At 33.0% G+C, this 21,513-nt stretch overlaps 2 protein-coding genes and 1 long non-coding RNA gene across 7 annotated transcripts; all 3 read left to right on the top strand.

Moving 5' to 3' along the window:
• Positions 1-606: 606 nt before the first annotated feature.
• On the top strand, positions 607-13,405 carry LOC122606682. Of its 5 annotated transcripts, XM_043779526.1 has the most exons (5): positions 607-981; positions 1,376-1,508; positions 6,572-6,642; positions 7,400-7,413; positions 11,940-13,405. In XM_043779526.1, exon 5 carries the CDS (start codon positions 12,010-12,012, stop codon positions 13,336-13,338), a length of 1,329 nt encoding a protein of 442 aa, XP_043635461.1. In that variant the 5' UTR covers positions 607-981; positions 1,376-1,508; positions 6,572-6,642; positions 7,400-7,413; positions 11,940-12,009; the 3' UTR covers positions 13,339-13,405. The 5 variants fall into 5 exon arrangements, with proteins under 5 accessions (XP_043635461.1, XP_043635462.1, XP_043635463.1 ...); XM_043779527.1 differs by lacking the exon at positions 7,400-7,413; XM_043779528.1 differs by lacking the exons at positions 6,572-6,642; positions 7,400-7,413.
• On the top strand, positions 5,006-8,992 carry LOC122606684. Its single transcript, XM_043779530.1, has 2 exons — positions 5,006-5,094; positions 8,173-8,992. Exon 2 carries the CDS (start codon positions 8,181-8,183, stop codon positions 8,814-8,816), a length of 636 nt encoding a protein of 211 aa, XP_043635465.1. The 5' UTR covers positions 5,006-5,094; positions 8,173-8,180; the 3' UTR covers positions 8,817-8,992.
• A 1,114-nt stretch (positions 13,406-14,519) lies between the features above and the next one.
• Positions 14,520-16,922, top strand: LOC122606685. The gene is made up of 4 exons (XR_006324978.1): positions 14,520-14,711; positions 15,410-15,476; positions 15,918-15,987; positions 16,612-16,922. It is a non-coding gene; the product is annotated as an uncharacterized LOC122606685 (long non-coding RNA).
• Positions 16,923-21,513: the final 4,591 nt, after the last annotated feature.

The following is a 21,513-nucleotide window of genomic DNA, read 5'->3' on the forward strand; positions in this document are numbered from 1 at the left end:
ACATCTTTATATATAATAAAGAAGGATTATTTTTTAAAAGTATTTTAAGAAAAATTATGATGTGTCAAGATTTATATTTATGATGTCATATCTAAAAAACCCCATTTAATGATTATTTAAAATTCATAATATTTTATTTGGAGAAAAATTTAAATTTTTCTATATAATGTTATGAAATACCTTTTATTTCTTATTAACGAAATATGTATTATTATTTTATATATCATTGTATTCATTGATTCATTATGTTCATATCAAGTTATAATATTTCAATAACAAAAATTACATACATTATATATATATTTTTGGTTTTAAAGTTTTAATTAAAGGAAAATGATAAATCCTCCTAAAAATCCTCTAATATATCCACTTGTAAATATATGTAATCCATTAATTTTCTTTCCAAATTTTACCCTTTGATTTTGTACATGTCACAATCCTATTAATTAAGAGAATTTATAAGATAATAACTTAGGAGGATTGATCATTATCCTTAATTAAAATGCTCGGGTTGAACCCGGAGTTATTAACCATTACAAAGAAAGACGATAATGGACATAAAAAAACATACGCATATCATTTTCCTTGAACATTTTAAACCTATCAACAAGACAACAACCTTTCCATCTGAACCTATCGACCAAACCACAGCCGCCAACCTCCTCATTTCAACACCTACTTCCCATTTTTCATTCTCTTTGTTTTTTTTTTTTTTTTTTTTAATTATCGAGAAAAAGAATACAAAAATAGAATCTTGTTTTTTTTTTTTCTATACAAAATATGTTAGAGATTGTGGCAGCTGAACGATGGCCGGAGGCTATAGTTTGTTCCTTGATCTGATTGGTTTAAAACCCAATTGTTGTGTTCCTTCTTTCTCCTCCTTTCTTGTTTTTAGATTTAAGATTTATTTTGAAGATTTTGTTTGTCTGCGTATCTAAGAGGTTTCTCATACTTTGCATCGATCTCCGAAAAATTTCAAAGGTAGTTACGCAGATTTGTTATGTATCTTCTGTATTCCCTGATTATTTATTCACTTTTTTTTTTTCCTTTTTATCTACAAAGTAATTTTATCTAAGTTTGAGTTTTTCTTCTTCATAAAAATAAACTGATTATATTATAGTATTTCTTTTTAGAGGTTTTTTTTTTTTTTTCCTGGGTTCTTGTCTGACACCAGCAAACTCAACATAAACTTTACACAAAATTTTGAAAAATAAATTGGTGCTCCCTCTGTCCCTTGTAACGTGTCTTGGTTTGAAAAACACAAAGATTAAGGAAGATGTAATACGAGTATTATGAATTTCTCTTACTTTGAGTTTGAAATGCATTTGATGTATGTTTCTTTAAGTTTAAATAAGTATCTTTTATTGTGTTATAGGAGCTTTATCACTAGGAAAGATGAGGTTTATCAAGATTAGTATAGCAAACCTTCAATGGCGTCTTATTCAACATCATCGGGTTCTAAAGACTTGACTCTAGACGTGTTTTTGAAGTTCAGAATTACTTACTAGGTATGATTGCATACTTTCTAAACTCTAGACGTGTTTAGCTTCATAATGTTTTTTAATATTAGGATATATTAAAAAAGTTGTAGGGAATGACAATTTAGAAAGCATTATTACATTCTTTATACATGCATTTAATGAATACTAAAACGTTAACCGCGCAATACGGCGGTGGTTGTGACGACGATGTGGTGGTGGGGGCAACTCTTGGTGGTTGATGAGGCGTAAAGTGTTAACGAAGATAGTTTATAAAATAAACTATTGATAGTGTAATTTAATCAATAATATTTAAGGATGTAATATAGGTGAAAATATTTTAAGTGATGCTAAATGAAAATATATTAATTTTTTTTAAACTTTCAAAAATAAAGTGCTATTTTTTTTATAATAAAAGTATAGATAAGCTTTTTTTACTACAATTTCACATTGGAACTTCATGTTCTTTATTTATGATAATGCATTGGATCGTGATGTTCTTAATTTATGATAATTCATGTGTTTAATTCTAATTTGAGAAGTTTCTATCATTTTATATTAGAAATTGAGTATGAATTAGGACGAAACAAATGCGTTGTGCGGAGATAATGATACGACTTAGGCATCTTCGTCCAAGGACTACATGACACCTCGCTAGCGAGAGTAGTTGTGTTTGGTAGAATAGTTGGTTATAGTAACAATTAGTAGGGATGTGTATAGTCCTGTTTGGACGATTTTAGTCTAAAATGTCGACCGAACCAATACATATGATTCAACGATTTTTCAAACCAAACTATCCAAATTGTTATGTGAAACCGAATCAACTAAAACCAATTATACCTTAATAATAATAATCACTACAACAAAATGGTGGATTATTCACATGCTTTTAGTTGAGTTATTCACATTTGAAATTGTGTAAAAAAATATAATTCACATTTTAATGGGGTGTGAAAAGAATAGGTGTTACAAAATAATGTCAACCCCTCACATTTGAAAGCGTAAACATATTGTAATAATTCTTCACACTTCAAAGTGTAAATAAATTGTCATAATTCTTCGCATTTAAAATTGTGAATACTTTACTATAATACTTCACACTTGAAAGTGTAAACATATTTGTCAAAATAATTCACACTGAGTATTTCACACTTTTATATACTCACACTTTTATGTATGAAAATAATTAGCTTAATTGTTCAAACTTTCGAAGTTTGAAGATATTTTACACATCCCATTTGCCATCAATATAGTGTCATGTAATACGTACTTTATTAGCTACTTTAATACTCGTAACCTGGACAAGTATACAGTAATGATATCCACATGGATAATACCTGTACATACACCGGAAATAATAGAAATGAGATTCTCATATTTTCCACAAACTACGTAATTCATGATTTCTATGAGCTATACACAAACTAAGTGTTAAGTACTAAATGTATCTCACAAAATTCACAAACTACATAAGTTTTAAGTCATTATACTTCTATAAGCTACACATTTCATTATTTCTATGAGTTTATCCTCATTGCAACTACTAAATCTATGAGTTGTGATGTAACTTTCTTGCACTTCCGAAGATCTCTACAAGTTAAAATTTAACAAACTCCATGATCTATTATAAACATATACAACCACATATACTCTGATACGTTGGAAAACAAAAAATTGAATTGTCAAAATAATGAATAACGAGCATGTATGCAAACCTCATGTGACATTAATGGTGTGCCTTCCGAAAAGCATTCAGTGGATAGTTGTGTGATGTGTCCTAGAAATTGAAAAAGAATTTAAAATACAGATAAGTATTTGGAGACCTACCACATTCATCAAGGCAGACTAATCATGCTTAAAATAGGAAAAACATAGCAGGTTGTATACCATGACCCACCTCTATAAACCGGGGAAACACGACAAATAAAGTTGATATCTCTAAAACTTTGTTACTTAGTGAATAAGCAAATAACTACAAGAACCACCACAATCACTTCCCATCCCAAACTTCAAATCAAAGACGACACGTCCATATAAGTGACAAGATTATAAGGAGGAGCAGCAATCAATCAGGAAAAACTTCTAATAAGTTTCACTAATAGATCATTGACTTCATTAGACAAAGTAGGAAAAACTTTTGGTACTTAGATTAATTGCAAATCCTTCTTGTGTAAGTATATATCATTAAAGAATAACAACACAAGATGTAGTGAATTATCTAATTAGCAAGGATATAGAATAAGTACCTCTTTTTCGTCAGGTCCAAGTTCTTTAACTTCATGCGTTAGTAAATCAAGAATGGTGTTGGGATCATTAACAATTAGTTTAAATGCTTGCAAGAGAATAAATAATGTAACAACCATACTTTTTAAATATTATATACGTGCTAGTTAGGTTGTCTATGTTCCCGCAAGCCATAGTTATACTTGAAGCTAGTAGATAATGCCCCTAAATTATCAATCTAAAGCTATTATTAGTGATAAGTTTAATTCAATGAAATGCCATTGAACAAAATTTTAATAAATAATTAACCAACTTATCTATACTACTATATAAAAATTATACCCCATGTTGAAAAGTTAACATTTTTGGGACATGCAAAATTATCATTTTACTCTTAATGAATTAACTTACACAATCATTCCACTATCTCCTAAAAGAGATACACTACTATTTCAAATCAAATATCTTTATATCAACTACCTACACCATTTGACGCATCTGCCGCCACCAACGATCGCCGCCGCCGTCACCATCCGTCGATGCCACCACGTCACTGTCTTCGTCATCACCGCCGCATTGCGCGGGTACCATGCTCGTAAATAATAATATAAGTCTCACAAGTTGAGTTAGCGATTAAAAATACTTGTAAATGCCTAACAATTTAACCATCAAGCCAACTAAATAATATTTGATCATGGAAATAGTATGAACACCTAGAAATAATTGTAAGTTCTTTATGTACATAAAAATGCTTGAATAATAATAAGAATATGTATGTATGTTTAATATAAATATAAGATTTACAACCAATGAGCCATGTAGTAAACTTAAAACAGAAAAATACATATACATACACATATATACACATGGCATATATACATATGCATATACTAGGATAAATAATCCACTAACATTACAAATAAACACAATATACTCTTACAAACTATATACTTACAACCTATACATATATACAAATATACCTACAACATTTATATAAAAAAAAAGATGGAAACCCTCCAAATACCCCTAAAGAGGCCGACCCCCTTCACACACACACACACTCCACATTTTGAATTTTTACTTCTTCCAACTCACTCTTGAAACTCACACAAAACACACTTCTCACACTTTACACCTACTAGCCTTCATTCTCTCTCAAAGAAACTCTTCTCCTCTCCCTTTTCTCTTCTAAAGTTCGGCAGCCATATATCAAGAAAGAGGGGAGAAAAATCAACTTAAACTTGTAATAATAATAAGGGTTTAGGTTAGATTAAACAAGGGTTACATTAAGCTACAAAGTAAGGGTTGTTTCAAGGTTTGAATAAGGGTTTATTGGAGGTTAAAGGCCATGAAAATCTGCACCATTTTCATCACCAAAAAGTGTTCTTCAAGGGTATATATCTTCATCTCTTTACTAGTTTAATCTTGTTCTTGTTTTTATTAAAAAGGTTTTATCAAAAGGTTATGTTTTCTTTATGTTTTCTCTTGAATATGCACTTGATGATGGCAAAGTTAATAGGATCTTTCTTTCCATGCTCATGCATGTTGAATCCATGAAGAAAGATCCAAGGATTTAACTAGTTTAAGACCCAAAAGTGTTGTTATGGATTAAATAGCTTGTAAAGTAGTTTTCCTTTGAAAGATGGTCATGTTTTTATATATTTTGAAGTATGAGTTTCTGGAAATTTGATAAAGATATGGACTTTTGTTGTTGGAAAGTTAGATCTATAAAAGTTAGCATGAAATGTGTTTCAAAAGTATAAAAGTCAAGTCATTTGATGCATGGCAATAACAAGCTCAAAAATCACCTTTTCGGTTCAAATAATCACTAACCGAAAGCACAAAATTACACATATCACACCACCACCACTCTCACGACTTGAATCATCAAAATATGATGCACTTTCTGGACAAAATGAAACAAGAGCAAAAATCCTTTTTGAAGTACCTAAATTGCTTAAGAAATGAGGCTTACGTTATTTCAGTAAACGATTTTTATGCTTAAAAGTCCTTAAATTACAAAGACACAAGAGAGGTTGAATTGATATAAATTTTTATTGATATAAGTTGCCTAAAAGGCCTGGGATTTTTGGACAAAAGCTTTTGTGGTGACTTGTAAGAATTTCTATGATTTAATGAATTAAAATGGTAATTAAAAGGTATAAAAATTAATTAATAAATTGTGTAAATTATGAATCTGATCAAAACTACATAACTAATGATAAAAGTGACCAAAACCTACTGGGGGAAAAATAATTATAAGCAAAGAAATAAGAACTATACAATTTAAAAGTAAATTATTTAGTAAAATCACTTATTAATCACTATTATCAAATAATTAAATAGAAATACATAAATATAAGTATAAATCATAATATTATAAATCAAGAAGTATAAAAATCATTAAATAATCCATAAGTAATTATCCATGAATTTTAAAGATAATTTAAAAACTTAAAAATAATTATAAAGAATTATTTAACTAATAAATCAATAAAGTAAATAAATAATTAATTAAATAATATTAAATTAAATAAATAATTATAAATCAGTAAAAATATCAACATTAACATTATAAGAACACAAATGTCAAATGTTCTTATTAAACAAAGTATGCAATGGAAAATATATATAAAACAAAGTTAAACTACCGAAATTTCAATAAACGTACAAAAATCGTATAAATGACCTTGATCACCAAATACTTTCCAACCAAAGGAGATGAACAACATAATGTACTTGAATACCATAATTAAACAACCAAAGATGGACAAGTCTACTAGCGTACATCTCATAATCTAGTTTACTAGTTCATGCAACACACACTTACGTTGTGTATATTGTGTATATTTTTGAATACCATGGTTTAGGCTTGCTTAAGGGGCGACACCACTAGGCACTCTCCACGCATTTGAACAGCTCTCTATCTCTCTCAAAACAAGTGAGTCATAGCCCCCTTTCAAACTACTTTATGTGTTTAACTATCGGGGTGAAAAACATGATATATAAATGAAATTTGCTTTTATATATATACATATATATAAAATGATTTTTGATAATATAATTATGAAATGAAGTTATATCGTATGTTTAATGTGCTAAATGTTATATGATGAGCTTGAGTTCTGTCAACCTGTTTTCTTTCAGTACACTACTATTTACTCCGAAAGCGGAGGCTTGTAGTTAGATAGTTGCGCAACTAGGATTCGTCCACCCACCCGGAGCGTAACGGTGGAAGTTTGGTTGCCTTTGTGACGACCTTCTCTTCCAGTCCGACCGGAGTGGAGCTCTAGCTACCTTAAATTAAATGGTCGTCTCCATGGCGCGACCCTATTTATAAATAAAGCACTTGATTGACAGCTTGTGCTATGAAATGAATTAAAATGTTGTTTGGACATGAAAATGGTAGTAGTAGTGGCTCAAGCATCTTACTCATCAAAAGTTATTGAAATTATGCCCGTGTGGTCAAATTAAATTTGATATATTGAATATATACTCGTGGTTAAATGATATTGATGTTAATATGAATAAATATTATGAATTGAACATACGTTTTGGAAATGAATATTTGAAAGAATACTTGAAGGTTTTTATGACTTATTATCTTGAATATGGTTGGAATATAAATTGGTTATTAATTAAAAACCTATGAACTCACTCAACTCTCATACTTGACACTTTTTCTTCATGCTTTTCAGGTTTAGAGCATTAGGTTCGTAACTTGGACCGCCTTATGGATTGTACTTGCTTGTTATTCGGTTGACTTGTAATGCGAACAATTTGTTTTTCATTTATGGATTATGGTTATGTAATGGATTCTAAAACGTTATCTTGAACTTGTTGTCTTTGATTTCGAATGATATTTAAAACTTGATGTTGATGTTTTATCTCTAAATCTTTTGTACCATGTCGTTCTGTGATACTTCGTGTTTCCGCCTTAGTCGGGGTGTTCCAGAAAAATGGTATCAAGAGCCAAGGTTATAGAGAATTTTTGCTATAACCTACGTATTTTCAAAACGAGTCGAATATTTCTTAAACAATTGAGTTGATTATTAAGTATTCTTGTTTTACTTATGCATAGCCTGATCAACTATGCCTAATTAAAAATTTAATATGGAATGATCGAAATGGTTGTTTAAGGAATATTCAAAATGAGTCTTTTGAAAATAAAGCTTTAAAACGATTCTTGGTGCAAAACATACATAACCAAATCCAATGTTTGCATTACTTATCATAGCCCTTAGTTAATAACCCCACTTGGCTAGTATTACTTTGCCTATTTAGATATAATACACAAGAGCTATGCACAAGTTAAATTCTAGTCATTTCGTTGATTATATATGGTTATGCGAGCCGTGAGTGTCGAGTTGATCGTTAGTAGTTTTGGCATACGTCGGTTCTGAATGGTCATGTCATTGCTCGGTCGTGAAGCTTGGGAGTCGTCATTTTATGTTTTATGTAACTTATGTAGGAAACGATATGTCACAAAGAAGCGGAACATCAAGATCTCCCGGACACGCAGGATACATTTATGCGTTTGTAGACATGGTCCGTGAAAGGCAAGAGAGACAAGAGAGCGAGGAAACGGAGCCCACAATGGACTCCCAACAGCCCTCACGACAAGAGGAGGAGTCCGAACCAATGGAGGACCCGTCAAACGGTGATGCTAGGAGCGTTGCCTCTAGCCAACCCGTACGCCGCTCGCCCTCACCAAGACAAAATGTGGCGATGAATGTAGGTGATGGGCGATTTCCAGCCCATGACCCACACTTCCACCCGCGCCTCCCTCACCATCATCCTTTTCACTTCGGCCCAAGACATGGAGAAGACCTCCCACGTCCCGTTTTTGGGGTACCACCTCCAGCTCCTATGGGAATGACACGGGAGGAGAGAGATCGAGTGTGGGGCATTGCCAATGGCTTACGTGATGCAAGGGTTCGGGTGAGAACACAAGAGGTGATGATGGAAAGGGCGTTGGGAATAATGCGCCAAACGGGAGATGAAGCGGGGATGGCTATAGATGGAATACGCCGAATCAACGAAGTGATTTTCATGATGGGATGCGTTCTTGCAGCCCTTTGCTCCATTGTTGTGGCTCTTGTGCTTAGGAAATGACCCTAAGGATGTTTTATTCATAAACTTATTCGGTAGACCAATGTTTGTACTTTGTTATGGTTTTCTTGAACTTGTTTGTGGTTGTGTGACTATGATCACATGTTTGTTGGCATATGGCAATTTTGTAAACTGATATTGGATTATTGGAATGAAAGCTTGATGCCTTTTCACTATTATATGATGTGTTAATCTCTATATGTTATAGTTATGCTTGTTGCAAAGTGAAAGTTACAGCAGGAAATTAGATCTGACCATTTTTGGTAGAACGGCCATATCTGGAGTTCTGTTTGGTCTTTTGACCTGATTCCAGTTGGAGGTGAAACTTAACTCATGGGGCTACATTTTATTATTTTATGAGTTTTGCCCAGTTCGTCCATCTTGAGCCACATTTTTCGTGCTTCAAGTTCGTACACAGATTTTGGAAAAATCTGTCTAACAACCCAAAAATAAGATTGACATGTTTTAAGCTTACCCAACATTTGTAATTCATAATGATAAGTAGGTTGTGATTAAAGGAAGGAAAATGAATTTAGAAATATATGTATACCTATGCATACAAACGAGGCCTTTTTACACTAATTAAACTCACAATCTATATGACATTGGGACCTGACCACGCTACAACAGTAACAACCTTACTTTTTAAATATTATATACGTGTTAGTTAGATTGTTTACGATCCCGCAAGCCATAGTTATACTTAAAGCTAGTAGATAATGCCCCTAAATTAGTAATCTAAAGCTATTGATTAGTTCTAAATTCAATTTAATAAAACACCATTGAACAAATTTTTTTTATTAATGTTCAATCAAGTTATTAAATAATAATATAAGTCTCACAAGTTGAGATAACGATAAATTTTTAGGTGTTAGATATTTATAAGTATACAAATTAATGATAATTTAAAAAAAAACTAATTTAGGTGTTCGATTCACACGAAGAATTGTTCAACTGGGCCAAAAGTACAGGATTGCAGCTTGGTTATGTGTTAATCAAACGACGAACAAATTCCAACTTAGCTGGTGTAAAAAATAAAGTGACGATAGTCTGTAATCTTTCTGGGAAAATGGATGATAGGATAGGCGAGCTCGTTAAAAAGACACTTAAATGTCAGTGCCCCTTTAGATTAATCGGCCGTTTGACTGATGATGGTTGGAGGGTAACCGTTGTAGACGACACACATAATCACTATCCAGCTGAGAATCTGGAGGGTTACGCGTACGCAAGAAGGTTGACTGAAGAGGAGAGATCATTTCTGGAAGATGAATATCATCGCGGTACTACGCCCCGTAAGATGTTAAAGCTATTGAAAGAAAATTTTTCAGGAAACTTGACCCGCAGTGATGACATTTACAATTTCCAAAAAGCTATGCGGAAGAAGGCGGCCGAAAAACATGGGAACACTCCAATGCAGGTATATTATATCAAATTTACATATCTTTTTATTTATTTACTATGATAGAGTATCTGAAACGACATATGTACGCCATATTGTTCAAACGAAACAGGTTATGTTCAGTTTGCTTAAGGAGCATAATTACTTGTATTATCATACAACAAAGAGTGTATCTGGTCAGTTGGAGAATCTGTTTTTTATACATCCGACATCATTTAAGTTGTGGCGTGCATTTCCTTATGTTATCCAAATAGACGCCACGTACAAAACTAATTTGTACAACATGCCGTTGGTCGAGATCGTTGGTGTCACTCCAACAAACAGGACCTTTAGCATATCATATGCGTTTATCATAAGCGAACAAGAGCATAATTATAGATGGGTGTTGGAGTGTTTGAAGTAGACGTTAGGTGAAGGGTTTGCTGTGCGCGTGGTACTCATGGACAGGGATCTGGTGTTAATGAAAGCATGCAAAATCGTTATGCCTGAAGCATACCATTTACTGTGTAGAGTGCACATATGGAGGAACATAGACAAATTTAGCATGCCATCGTTAAAAGGGGAAGGGAAATGGGGGCTTTTTTACGGATGGTGGAAAAAACTTTACGAGTCCCGCACACTAGAAGAGTACACCAACGATTTATCAGATTTAAAAGAGAAGATGGGTCCCCGTTTAGACAGTAAGTGAAGTGCTTTTGAAGTTTTTTATTTTTTAATTTTTGGTAAATCACATATACCCACACAAGCTAATTAAATGTTAAATTGACAGAGGTTTACAAGTACCTGCAGAAGGAGTGGCTTTTCCCATACAAGGAAAAGTTTGTGTCCTTTTGGGTCGATCAGCACCTCAACTACCGCAACTACACTACCAACAGAGTTGAGGCTGAGCATTCACTCCTCAAGTCCGAGTTGCAGGGGAGATGTACATTTCAAAGAATAATTCAATGTGTTAATGATATCCTCCTCGGACAAGATACAGAAATCAAGGGCCAACTGGAGGAAAGCAGGATTTATAGAGCTGGTAAACACAACTACCCATGTTTAAAAGACCTGCTTTGTGTTGTATCTATGACAGCTCTTGATATGATGGTCGATGAAATTAAACGATTAAAAAATGAGATCGGAAAAGACTTAATTGCGGGTGTAAGGTGTGGATTAGTTGTGGCCTTCCATGTGCCTGCTGTCTAGCTGCGTACATGCATTGCAGTAAGTTTATTGAAATATAGGTAATTCATGTTTTTTTTTTGGTAAATGCATAAATATTGTAAATATTTTTCGTCAAAAATGTAGACAAACGTGTTAAGGTGCATAATATAAATGACTTTTGGAGAAAGCTAGACCTGACACCGTCAACATGTCTACCGGACAACGATCATCGAAAAGACTCTGACGATGACGAAGCTATTGACGAATTAGTAGAGGATGTTAAAGTCCAGTTTAAGGATCAACCGAAGTCAAATCGCAAAAACTGGATTTCTAAATTAAAAGACATCGTCTATTTGGGGAGAATGAAAATCAAGGACCCTTCTGTTATTAAAAATAAACGTGGAAGACCAATCGGGTCAAAGAAAAATATACCTCAAGTATGTCGGATCATAATTCGAACTACAGTTAATTAATTGATTTTTTTATTTTTTTATTTTATTTTTATTTTTATTTTTTTTGTAATTGCCCCCTATTTGTTAGTATACTTGTAAGTGTAATTAATTTTTTTTTTTTTTTTGCAGGCGCCCGAACATAACAGACCAGCGACAAACACAGCACCCTCCGGTCTCAAAAATCCAAGATACCCAGTCCATGGGGGAGTTCTCCGATCAATTTTCGCAGCCGTCATGTGCATTTGGAGAAGGCCAGTATGCGAGACACAGTGAATACATGAGCACACAATCACGTTTTTTCGAAGAAACGGAAAGTCAATTACAATCACCTCAAAGTCGGAGACAGAGTGATCATGTGGGCACTAGTTCTTTTTTCGCAGAAACACAATCACATTTCTTCAATGAAATTGAAAGCCAACCACAATCACCTCAAAGTGGGAGGCACAATGATCATGTGGGAACCAGTTCAAATTGGGCTCAAAGCCAGCCCGAATGGGGTCAAATTGGGAGACAAAGTAATTATGTGGGCCTATTAATGAACGTGCCAGACAATGTAGACGAACCATATAACAAAGTATTATGGGGTCAAAGTGGTAGGCAGAGTGGGTATGTGGGTTACGAGTTTAACATCCCGGGAAATACAGATTCCTTTGGCGAACCTTATAACAAACTATACTGGGGACAAAGTGGCAGACATAGTTCGTATGTGGGTAGCGATTCACGTTTCGCAGACACACAAAGTTATTTCGGAGACCAGAATAACCAAACACAAGAAGAAACATATAGCTTTGTTGATCGGTTATTCTCGACACCCATTACACAGAATACACAAAATCCACTGAACAACCCTGAACCGTTTACACACAACTTTTTCCAGAGTGAGTCAACATCGTTTGACATGAGTCATTACTTAGGTCAGCTCCCTAAGTTCTATCAAAGATACGTTGTCAATATAAAAAATGTACAGTCTGATGGTAACTGTGGGTTTCGGGCACTGGCTGTTGCTTTGGGTGAAAACGAGCAAAAATTCGAGTGGATTCGCAAACTAATGCTAGAGGAGTATGAGTCCAGGCGCGGATACTATGAGGGTGCATTCGCTGGTGACGCTAAACACATACACACTTTGCTATCAATGTCTTATCCAAATGGTCGCCCACAAGATTACTGGATGATGAATCCATATTGCGCTATGCTTCTGTCTAATGCGTCGGGTGTAATAATTAGCTGTTTAAGTCTAGAGGAGAACATCACATGTTTTCCTTTTTGGAAGGGGCCAGGCGAGCTATACATAGACGACCTGATATGCATTGCCCTGGTATCGGGGTCGACACATTTTGTTACGGTTTTTTTAGATAAGGACTGCCCAATGCCTTACACCTCAGCTTGGGGACATGATAAACCTTGGGGACATGATAAACCTGCATCGCAGGCCTGGGTAAGACATCCGAAGTACAAAGACCGTTTGGCTGAGTACCACAGACACATTCAAGCTAATAAGGCACCTACGGGATATGAGATCCTTGAATAGTTTATTTATATCGTATAATTATTTGTTTGTAATTCTTTAACGTATGTAATAATAGTTATTATAAGTAATAGATATAGTTGATGTATTTTTTTACTTATATTTGTTATGATGATTACTAATAATAGTTGACGTATTCTATAGCTATCTTTGATGTTTTTGTTATTATTTATTTATATAGATTAGGCATTTTTCTTTTTTACGTTTTTTTTGGTTATTATGAGCAACATCATCAACACATCCGAAAAGATAAATACATATACACCACAAACATAATTCATACGATACAAAATATATTGTTTATAACCAGAAAATACATCATCGCTCTCATCATCATCATCATCATCATCCAAATTGACATGATACGATCCGACAGAATTGAGGGGCTGTGGGAAGCTGCTGGGACGGATGAGGAGGAAAAGGAGTATGTGCATAAATAGCATAGTTAAATAATTTCTCAAATAAGGAGGAATTCTGGCTAGTCTGAGGTGGGTCATTGTTCAAGTCGAATGATGCACGTGGCTGTCCTTCTGTAAGATGCGTATAGTCATACGCCTGGGTACCCATATGCCTGATGACCCGCCCTATGCCTCGACGATGCCCCGCCCGGGGTCCCCGCACATCCATGACAATGTCAGGATCTGGTGTTGGAACGGGGTCCTGTTCAGCCTCCTCCTTCTTCTTCTTGAGCTGAGACTGTAAAAAACGTTACATTATACATAAGGTTGATTAATTAACATTTAATACTAAAAAATATAAACTTACATGTATTTCTTCAGCCATGGGGTGTTCCCATTTTTTATCCTTCTTCTTCTTGTGCTTAATCTCGAACAAATCCACCAAGTCCACGTCCTGGTTATTTTCAATCTGTAAACACATCAATTTATCATAAGACATATACATTCTTTAACTTATACTTTTAAAAACAAGTATATATATTTAATACATATATATCATAAGAAATATACATTCTTTAACTTATACTTTTAAACACAAGTATTTATATTTAATACATATAGATCATAAGAAATATACATTTTTTTAACTTATACTTTTAAACACAAGTATATATATCTTTCTATTTGATAAAAGCCTTTAAACAGCTTACACGTGGCAGCATGCCACCTTTCCAATATCCCTTTCTTTTAAAAAAATATAATACGGAGTATATCTTTTTTTTTTTTTTTTTTCTCTTCTTCATCTATCTTTACCCAACTTTTATTGAAAAAAAAACTTCCATCTTCAATCCATGGATTCATAGATTATCCAGCTTTGCTCAATGATAATTATATTGCAGCTTTTTTTTTTTTATTATAGAGATTAATGAGGTTTAGTGAAGAAGATATATACAGTTGTCTTGAACTTTTAGTTTACTGGTTAGTATTGATCCATATTTTTTATTAATTGTTTCATATTTGTGATTTTATTTTTATCGATTAGGTTTTTTTATATCATAAATCCACCTATTTCAATTTTCATTGTGAATGTAGAACAAAATATTGAAGCACATCAAGTGTTTGTTAAAATGTTAGTGATAAATTTATCTTACTTTAGTTCATTTTTTCCAATGGGTATTTAAACCAAATGAGATTGTTTTCTGTTAAGGTTATGTTATTAGGATAGTAAATATTATAACTCATGGTGATGTTTAGTCTTCAAATTTAGACTGAATTTGGTTGTTTCTACCATGCTTGCACCAAATGCTTAAAAAAAGTTGATGGTCGTTACAAACTGGTTGATGAAGATTCCAATGATGAGGGTGTTGTAGGTTTAAATGTGGTGATTACAGTGTCATAACTAATGTTTATCCGAACTAATAATCATATTAGTTCTCTTATTTGTTTAATTAGTTTGCACTTACTCCACTAATTTTGGTTATACAATTTTGGACATTTCACAACAATGGGTTAAAAACTAATGTTCTATTAAAATTAAGGATTAAGATTCAGCTTTGTGTTCAAGATGCTACAGGTTTCATCTCATGTGTTCTATTTGAGCGTGATGTGGCCGGTTATGTCCACAAGCCGGCTTCCCAGTTGATCAGCAATCCTAACTGTTTAGATTGTTTTTCTAGGAACTGGTTCAGCTTACTATTAGGTAGTGGAATTGTGGTGAAGGAACGCTGCCTAGCTAAAACCAAGGTAAGTCTATGCATGAAACCAAGCTTATTTACCTTTATATATACCGTTAGAGCAAAGACATCCATGTTTGCAAGGTGTTTAGTAGTCAATAGTATGCAGCTTCTCTTAGGTCTGTGAAAAAATAATTGTGGCTAGCTTAGAGCCTAGCTCAAAAGTTTTACTGACCCTTTTAACTGCTCTTCTTTCGCTATCATTTACAAAATTGCAGAGCAAATAAACAAAACATATGTAAAGGGGATCCAAATATACATGACCATTTCACATTATCTTTTTTTTCATAAAATAAGTAGTCATTGTGGCACCATTAGCCATCTTTGAGCTGGAAACTATGGTGTAGTAGTAGCACGAAGTCTGTTGTGTTCTGGCCATATAATGTTGCTTTACTGTTTCTTTAGCTTTAAGTTATTGAGATGCTCTAATGTATAATAGGATTTGCTGTAGGAAACTTATACGGCAGCCCATGCTAGAAGAGGTGGTTAAGTACGTCAAGTTTCTGCAAGGACATATTCAGGTAAAAATTGTCATTTCAGTTCAATATACTTTTTTGCAGGTATTGTAAATTACATATAAATGGGTGGATATAGGTTATTTATCATCGAGTAAAATGGAATGAGTTGCTTAACTTATAGCTAAGAAAGGACAGATCGAAAGTTATATAAAATCTAATTAAAATGCATAGAACCTCATGAGTAGTCGTTTAGAATTTGGATTTTAACTATAACTGTAAGTTTTTAGTAAACCTCTATTTGATACGTTTAAAATGGATAAAGTAGTGTGTAGGTTATCCATACCCGCTTTGACTCAAACTAACACATTTGTTGTTTGGACACAAACCCATTTGGACATGTTACCACATCTCGTGACCTCAAAATTCAAACAATGTAGCAGATTAATCATGCGTAAGAATCTTAGTTGAGATGTGCAGTGAAGGAACTGAGGGGGAATCGAGACAAATGCACGTGCTTAGTTAAGTCCTAATTAAAAGAAGTTACCAATTCTTAATATGGTCCCACTGAACAAAGTATGCTCTTTATCTTGTGAAGCTTCCTTCATCCTTCATTGCTCTACGAGTTAATGAAACTTCAAATCTGTTATGTATTAACAAACGTTTGGTTACTATTGATTGCTTTTTTAGATCAATATAAGACGCGAGTATGTGGATGAGAAAATCAAGCAACTTGATGGGGAACTTGCCAGATATAAAGAACAAATCAAAGGAACCCGTCATGGCCCCCTAAAGAAGCTGTGAAAATTAAGGAGATCAGATTCTCAAGTAGAATAGAATGTAGGCATGTAGCTCATGGAAATAAATTGAAGCGATTGGACTATGTTGTAGAGCATATATGAATTTGTGCAATCTCCAACTTTTTATTCATGCCTAGAACCTCCACCCATTTTCATGTACGAGGAACAACGGACATACTATACAACCAAATATTTTATTTAGATCAAGTTGCATTTGCTTCAAAGGCTATCAAAGATGTCCAACAAACGATATTTATCATAAGTTATAATGTTACCGGTAATTTTGGATTCTATAGATATGTTTGGATTTTTGTTATATCTTTAATAATTTTATGTTTTATTTGAATTTATGAAGGTTCTATTTTCATCAATCAAGTCTTTATTAGTAAGGAGATTAAGAATTACGAGTTATCAAGTCAAAGCTATGTAATGGTACATGTCTTTAGATTACACGAATGGCACCTTGTGTAATAGAACATAAGATAATTGTTGGATAAAATGCAGGTAACATGACTTTTACAAGTTAGTTACCTTCTAAAACGAATCGTTGGATGGTTTTACTAATACAATTTCTATTTTAAGTTTTGAGTTACTAATATGTGGTAATGATTTCAGCGGGAGTAATTATTTATCACTTCCATAGATTAGCCGTAGAACATAAAGGTTCATATTTAGTTTTTTTATAGTCAAATAATAAAAGTTTTATTTATATTTTTCTAATCATGCCCGGGTAATTACTCGGGTTGATTAGCTAGTTTAATACATATATATCATAAGAAATATACATTATTTAACTTATACTTTTAAACACAAGTATATATATTTAATACATATATATCATAAGATATATACATTATTTAACTTATACTTTTAAACACAAGTATATATATTTAATACATATATAATTCATAACTAACCTTCTCCTGGTGGACGTACTCAGAGTAAGACTTACGACCATGGGTCCCCGCAAGAACTTGCTTGCCCCTGTTCGTGCTGTTTGTCTCTGACTTCTTGACCTTGTCCTCCCTCTGGTAATACCCCTACAAAGCTCTCCAGTCCTCCTGCGACATACCCTCTGGGGGAACAGCTTGTTCCAACTAGGCAATTGCATCCAGGCCCCCCTTTTGGAAAAGTGGGCTCTCTTGAACTGGCTCTTTCGGAGCCGATACTGATCTGAATAGTCCCTATCAACACACAGCCTGAATCCCCGCCTGATAGGATCCTCGGGGTTAGGAATTTGAATAAAGTGGTCCAATTTGAACCGAGTCTGCAATTTATAAAAGTAAAAGTTAGCGAAATTAAAAATTGATACAAACATCAAAGAAGAAATTAAAAGTTAATAATATTTTACGTTTAAAGTCGGGATGATAAACTCCTTTCTTTCAGCAGGCACATGGTCCCAAGAGTCGTAGGTCTGAGGGATGTGGCGGACCAGTGTGCCAATGAGGCTCTTGTACATGCTGTAGTTTGGGCCGATCGCCTGCCACGTTTTTAAGTTGCTGGTGTCAAAGTCGATCGATTTTTGGCGAACTCGGCCTCCAGATTTAAATTCTGACAGGGCCCCCTCCCCTTTCCCTTTCGTGGGGCTAGCAAAAATTAAAAACACAAGTTAGTAAAAAAATATTAAATTAAAATATGAATTATAAAGAACCAAATTCCTTACCGCCGTTGCCTTTGCAGCCCCATGTAATCTTCCACCATGGTCTACGTGGGTCTTCATTGCCACCATCACCGCCATGGTAAGTCGCCATCTATACTGCAAAATACAAATCATATTATACGTTTTTTGCAAAATACAAATCATATAACAAAATTATCACAAATTTTATTACTTTTATATATATCTTTTTAACTTTATAATAATTTTTAGAACTCCGTTTATACAATATATATTTACTTTATACTTTTAATTTTAACTTTATAATAATTTTTAACACGTCTTAAGTAGTTTATTTAATCAAAATTTTTACATAATCTTGGTAATTTAGTTCTATAATATATTTTTAACTTTTTAACTAAATTTTGTACACGTCATACTTTTTAACTTATTTTTTATATATAGTTTTATCTATATTTTTATTAAACTAATTTTTTATAAGTTTTAAATCGTTTTTTTTTAATAAATTTTTTTACATAATTTTGGGTATTTAGTTCAATACAATATATTTTTTTAACATAATCTTGGCTATTTATTTTAATCAATTTTTTAACAAATTTTAATCTACGTCATTTTTCATTTGTCAATATTCTAACCAAACACTAAAACACCTAACACTAATGACTAAAATATTCTAACAAATCAATATATTAACTTTTTAACTTAATTTTTTATACGTCATACTTTTTAACTTAATTTTTATAATTAGTTTTATCTATATTTTTGTTGAACTAATTTTTAATACGTCTTAAGTAGTTTATTTAATCAAAATTTTTACATAATCTTGGTAACTTAGTTCTATAATATATTTTTAACTTTTAAACTAAATTTTGTACACGTCATACTTTTAACTTAATTTTTATATATAGTTTTATCTATATTTTTGTTAAACTAATTTTTTATAAGTTTTAAGTCGTTTTTTTAATCAATTTTTTTACATAATCTTGGGTATTTAGTTCAATACATATATTTTGATCATAATCTTGCCTATTTATTTTAATCAATTTTTAACAAATTTTAATCTACGTAATTTTGCATTTAACAATATATTCTAACCAAACACTAAAACACCTAACACTAATGACTAAAATATTCTAACAAATCACTAACAAAACAAATTAGTGGCTCCTAACAAATCACTAAATTATCAACAAATCAAAACTAACTATACTAACAAACCTATTAAAATCCTATAAACAACTAATAATCCTAACAAAACTAACAAATTAACAAAATTAATATATATACAAAAACTATACTAACATACCAATATAACCAATTAACTATCAAAAACACATATAATAAAAATCAAAAAGCATAAAATACATACCAGAATTTGAAATGGCCGGAAAATTTGGGGGAGGACGACCAGCCGGAATTTGGGGAAGGATAGCCGGATAATCAAACGGCGGACGGGAAATAACGGGGCTTTTAAAAGTCCAGATGTCGCTGCTAATACTACTTCCCTGTAAGACAGACGGTGATGGGTGGCGGTGGACGGCGGTGGCGGCTGGCGGTACTAGCCGGTGGTGGCTGGCGGGGTGATGATCCCGAAACTTCGTGATACCCAGATTGTTATACCAAGGGGACTGGATTGTTAGTAGCCGGAGGTGTTTTGGTGGATAGATTTGGTAGAAATTCTTAAAGAAAATCGAATGAAAAGTGAAAGAAAATGATGGAATGGATGGGTGGATGAAAGAAAATGAAGGAATGGATGGGTGGATCGGTTTTATTTCGAAATTAAATCCAGGTTAACTTATTGCAGCGAGGGTCGCTGCAATAAGTGTCATAAAGTCGGTCAACCATTTAAAGCGGTGTTAGTGGAATGCTGACGTGGCAGAGGTTTTTGCAGCGACCCTCGCTGCAATATGTGGGTGGTCAAAATACTAAAAATCTTGGTCGCGATACGGGGCGCGAAAAATAATCAACACATGTTACAAATAAATACAAACTTACTCTTACAAAATATATATACCTACATCTAATATACTTACACCGTATATACACAACTTTAAATAATAAGAAAAAAGGATCAAAAGCACTCCATTTCTCCCCATGGCCGTCCCCCCCCCCCCCTACCCCCTATACACTCACACACTCTTCCTTTTCAAAATTTGCATGCAATATTAGTCTTGAAACTCACAAACAAAATACTCTTCACATTTTACAAACACTAATTTTTATTTTCTCTAGGAAAAACTCTTCTCCCTTTCTTTTCTTCTTATTTTTGGCCAAGAACAAGGCAAAAATCCAACTTAAAGTTATACTAATAATAAGGGTTAGATTAGATTAAGTAAGAATTATATTAAGCTAAGGATTTAAGGTTGTTTTAAGGATAGAATAAGGGTTATTTGGAGCCAAAGGGGTCACGAAAATCAGCATCTTTTCATCTCCAAAAGTGTTATTCTAAGGGTATATATCTTCATCCTTTTTACTAGATTAATCTTGTTCTTGTTGAATATTAAAAGGTTTCATCAAAAGTTCATGTTTTCTTTTAAATATACACTTGATGAGGGCAAAGTTGATAAGATCTTTCTTTCCATGCTCATGCATGTTGAATCTATGAAGAAAGATCCAAGGATTTAACTAGTTTAAGACCCAAAAGTGTAGTTATAGATTATATAGCTTTTAAAGTAGTTTTCCCTTTGAAAGATGGTCATGTTTTTATATATTTTGAAGTTCTATTTTCTGGAAAAATTATGAAAAAGTAGACTTTTGTTGCTGTATTGTTGGATCTATAAAAGCTTGCATCAAAAGTGTTGTTATGTGTTATTAGTTTGTAAAGTAACTTTTGCATGAAAAGATGATTAATTTTTATGTAATCTTCAAAAAGTGTTCTTCAAGGGTATATATCTTCATCTCTTTACTAGATTAATCTTGTTCTTGTTCATATTAAAAAGGTTTTATCAAAAGTTCATGTTTTCTTCATGTTTTCTTTTGAATATACACTTGATGAGGGCAAAGTTGATAGGATCTTTCTTTCCATGCTCATGCATGTTGATTCCATGAAGAAAGATCCAAGGATTTAACTAGTTTAAGACCCAAAAGTGTAGATATTGATTATATAGCTTTTAAAATGATTTTTCCTTTGAAAGATGGTCATATTTATATATATTTTGAAGTTATAGTTTTCTA

The sequence above is a fragment of the Erigeron canadensis genome, chromosome 7 (genome assembly GCF_010389155.1).
Source record: "Erigeron canadensis isolate Cc75 chromosome 7, C_canadensis_v1, whole genome shotgun sequence".
Lineage (NCBI taxonomy): Eukaryota > Viridiplantae > Streptophyta > Magnoliopsida > Asterales > Asteraceae > Erigeron > Erigeron canadensis.

Excerpts from the sequence above, each read along its gene's own strand:
- LOC122606684 (XM_043779530.1), top strand. The coding sequence starts at position 8,181 with ATGTCACAAAGAAGCGGAACATCAAGATCTCCCGGACACGCAGGATAC.
- LOC122606682 (XM_043779525.1), top strand. The coding sequence starts at position 10,211 with ATGGGAACACTCCAATGCAG. Across the intron at positions 10,231-11,939 it reads ATGGGAACACTCCAATGCAG|GCGCCCGAACATAACAGACC; the intron begins GTATATTATATC and ends TTTTTTTTGCAG.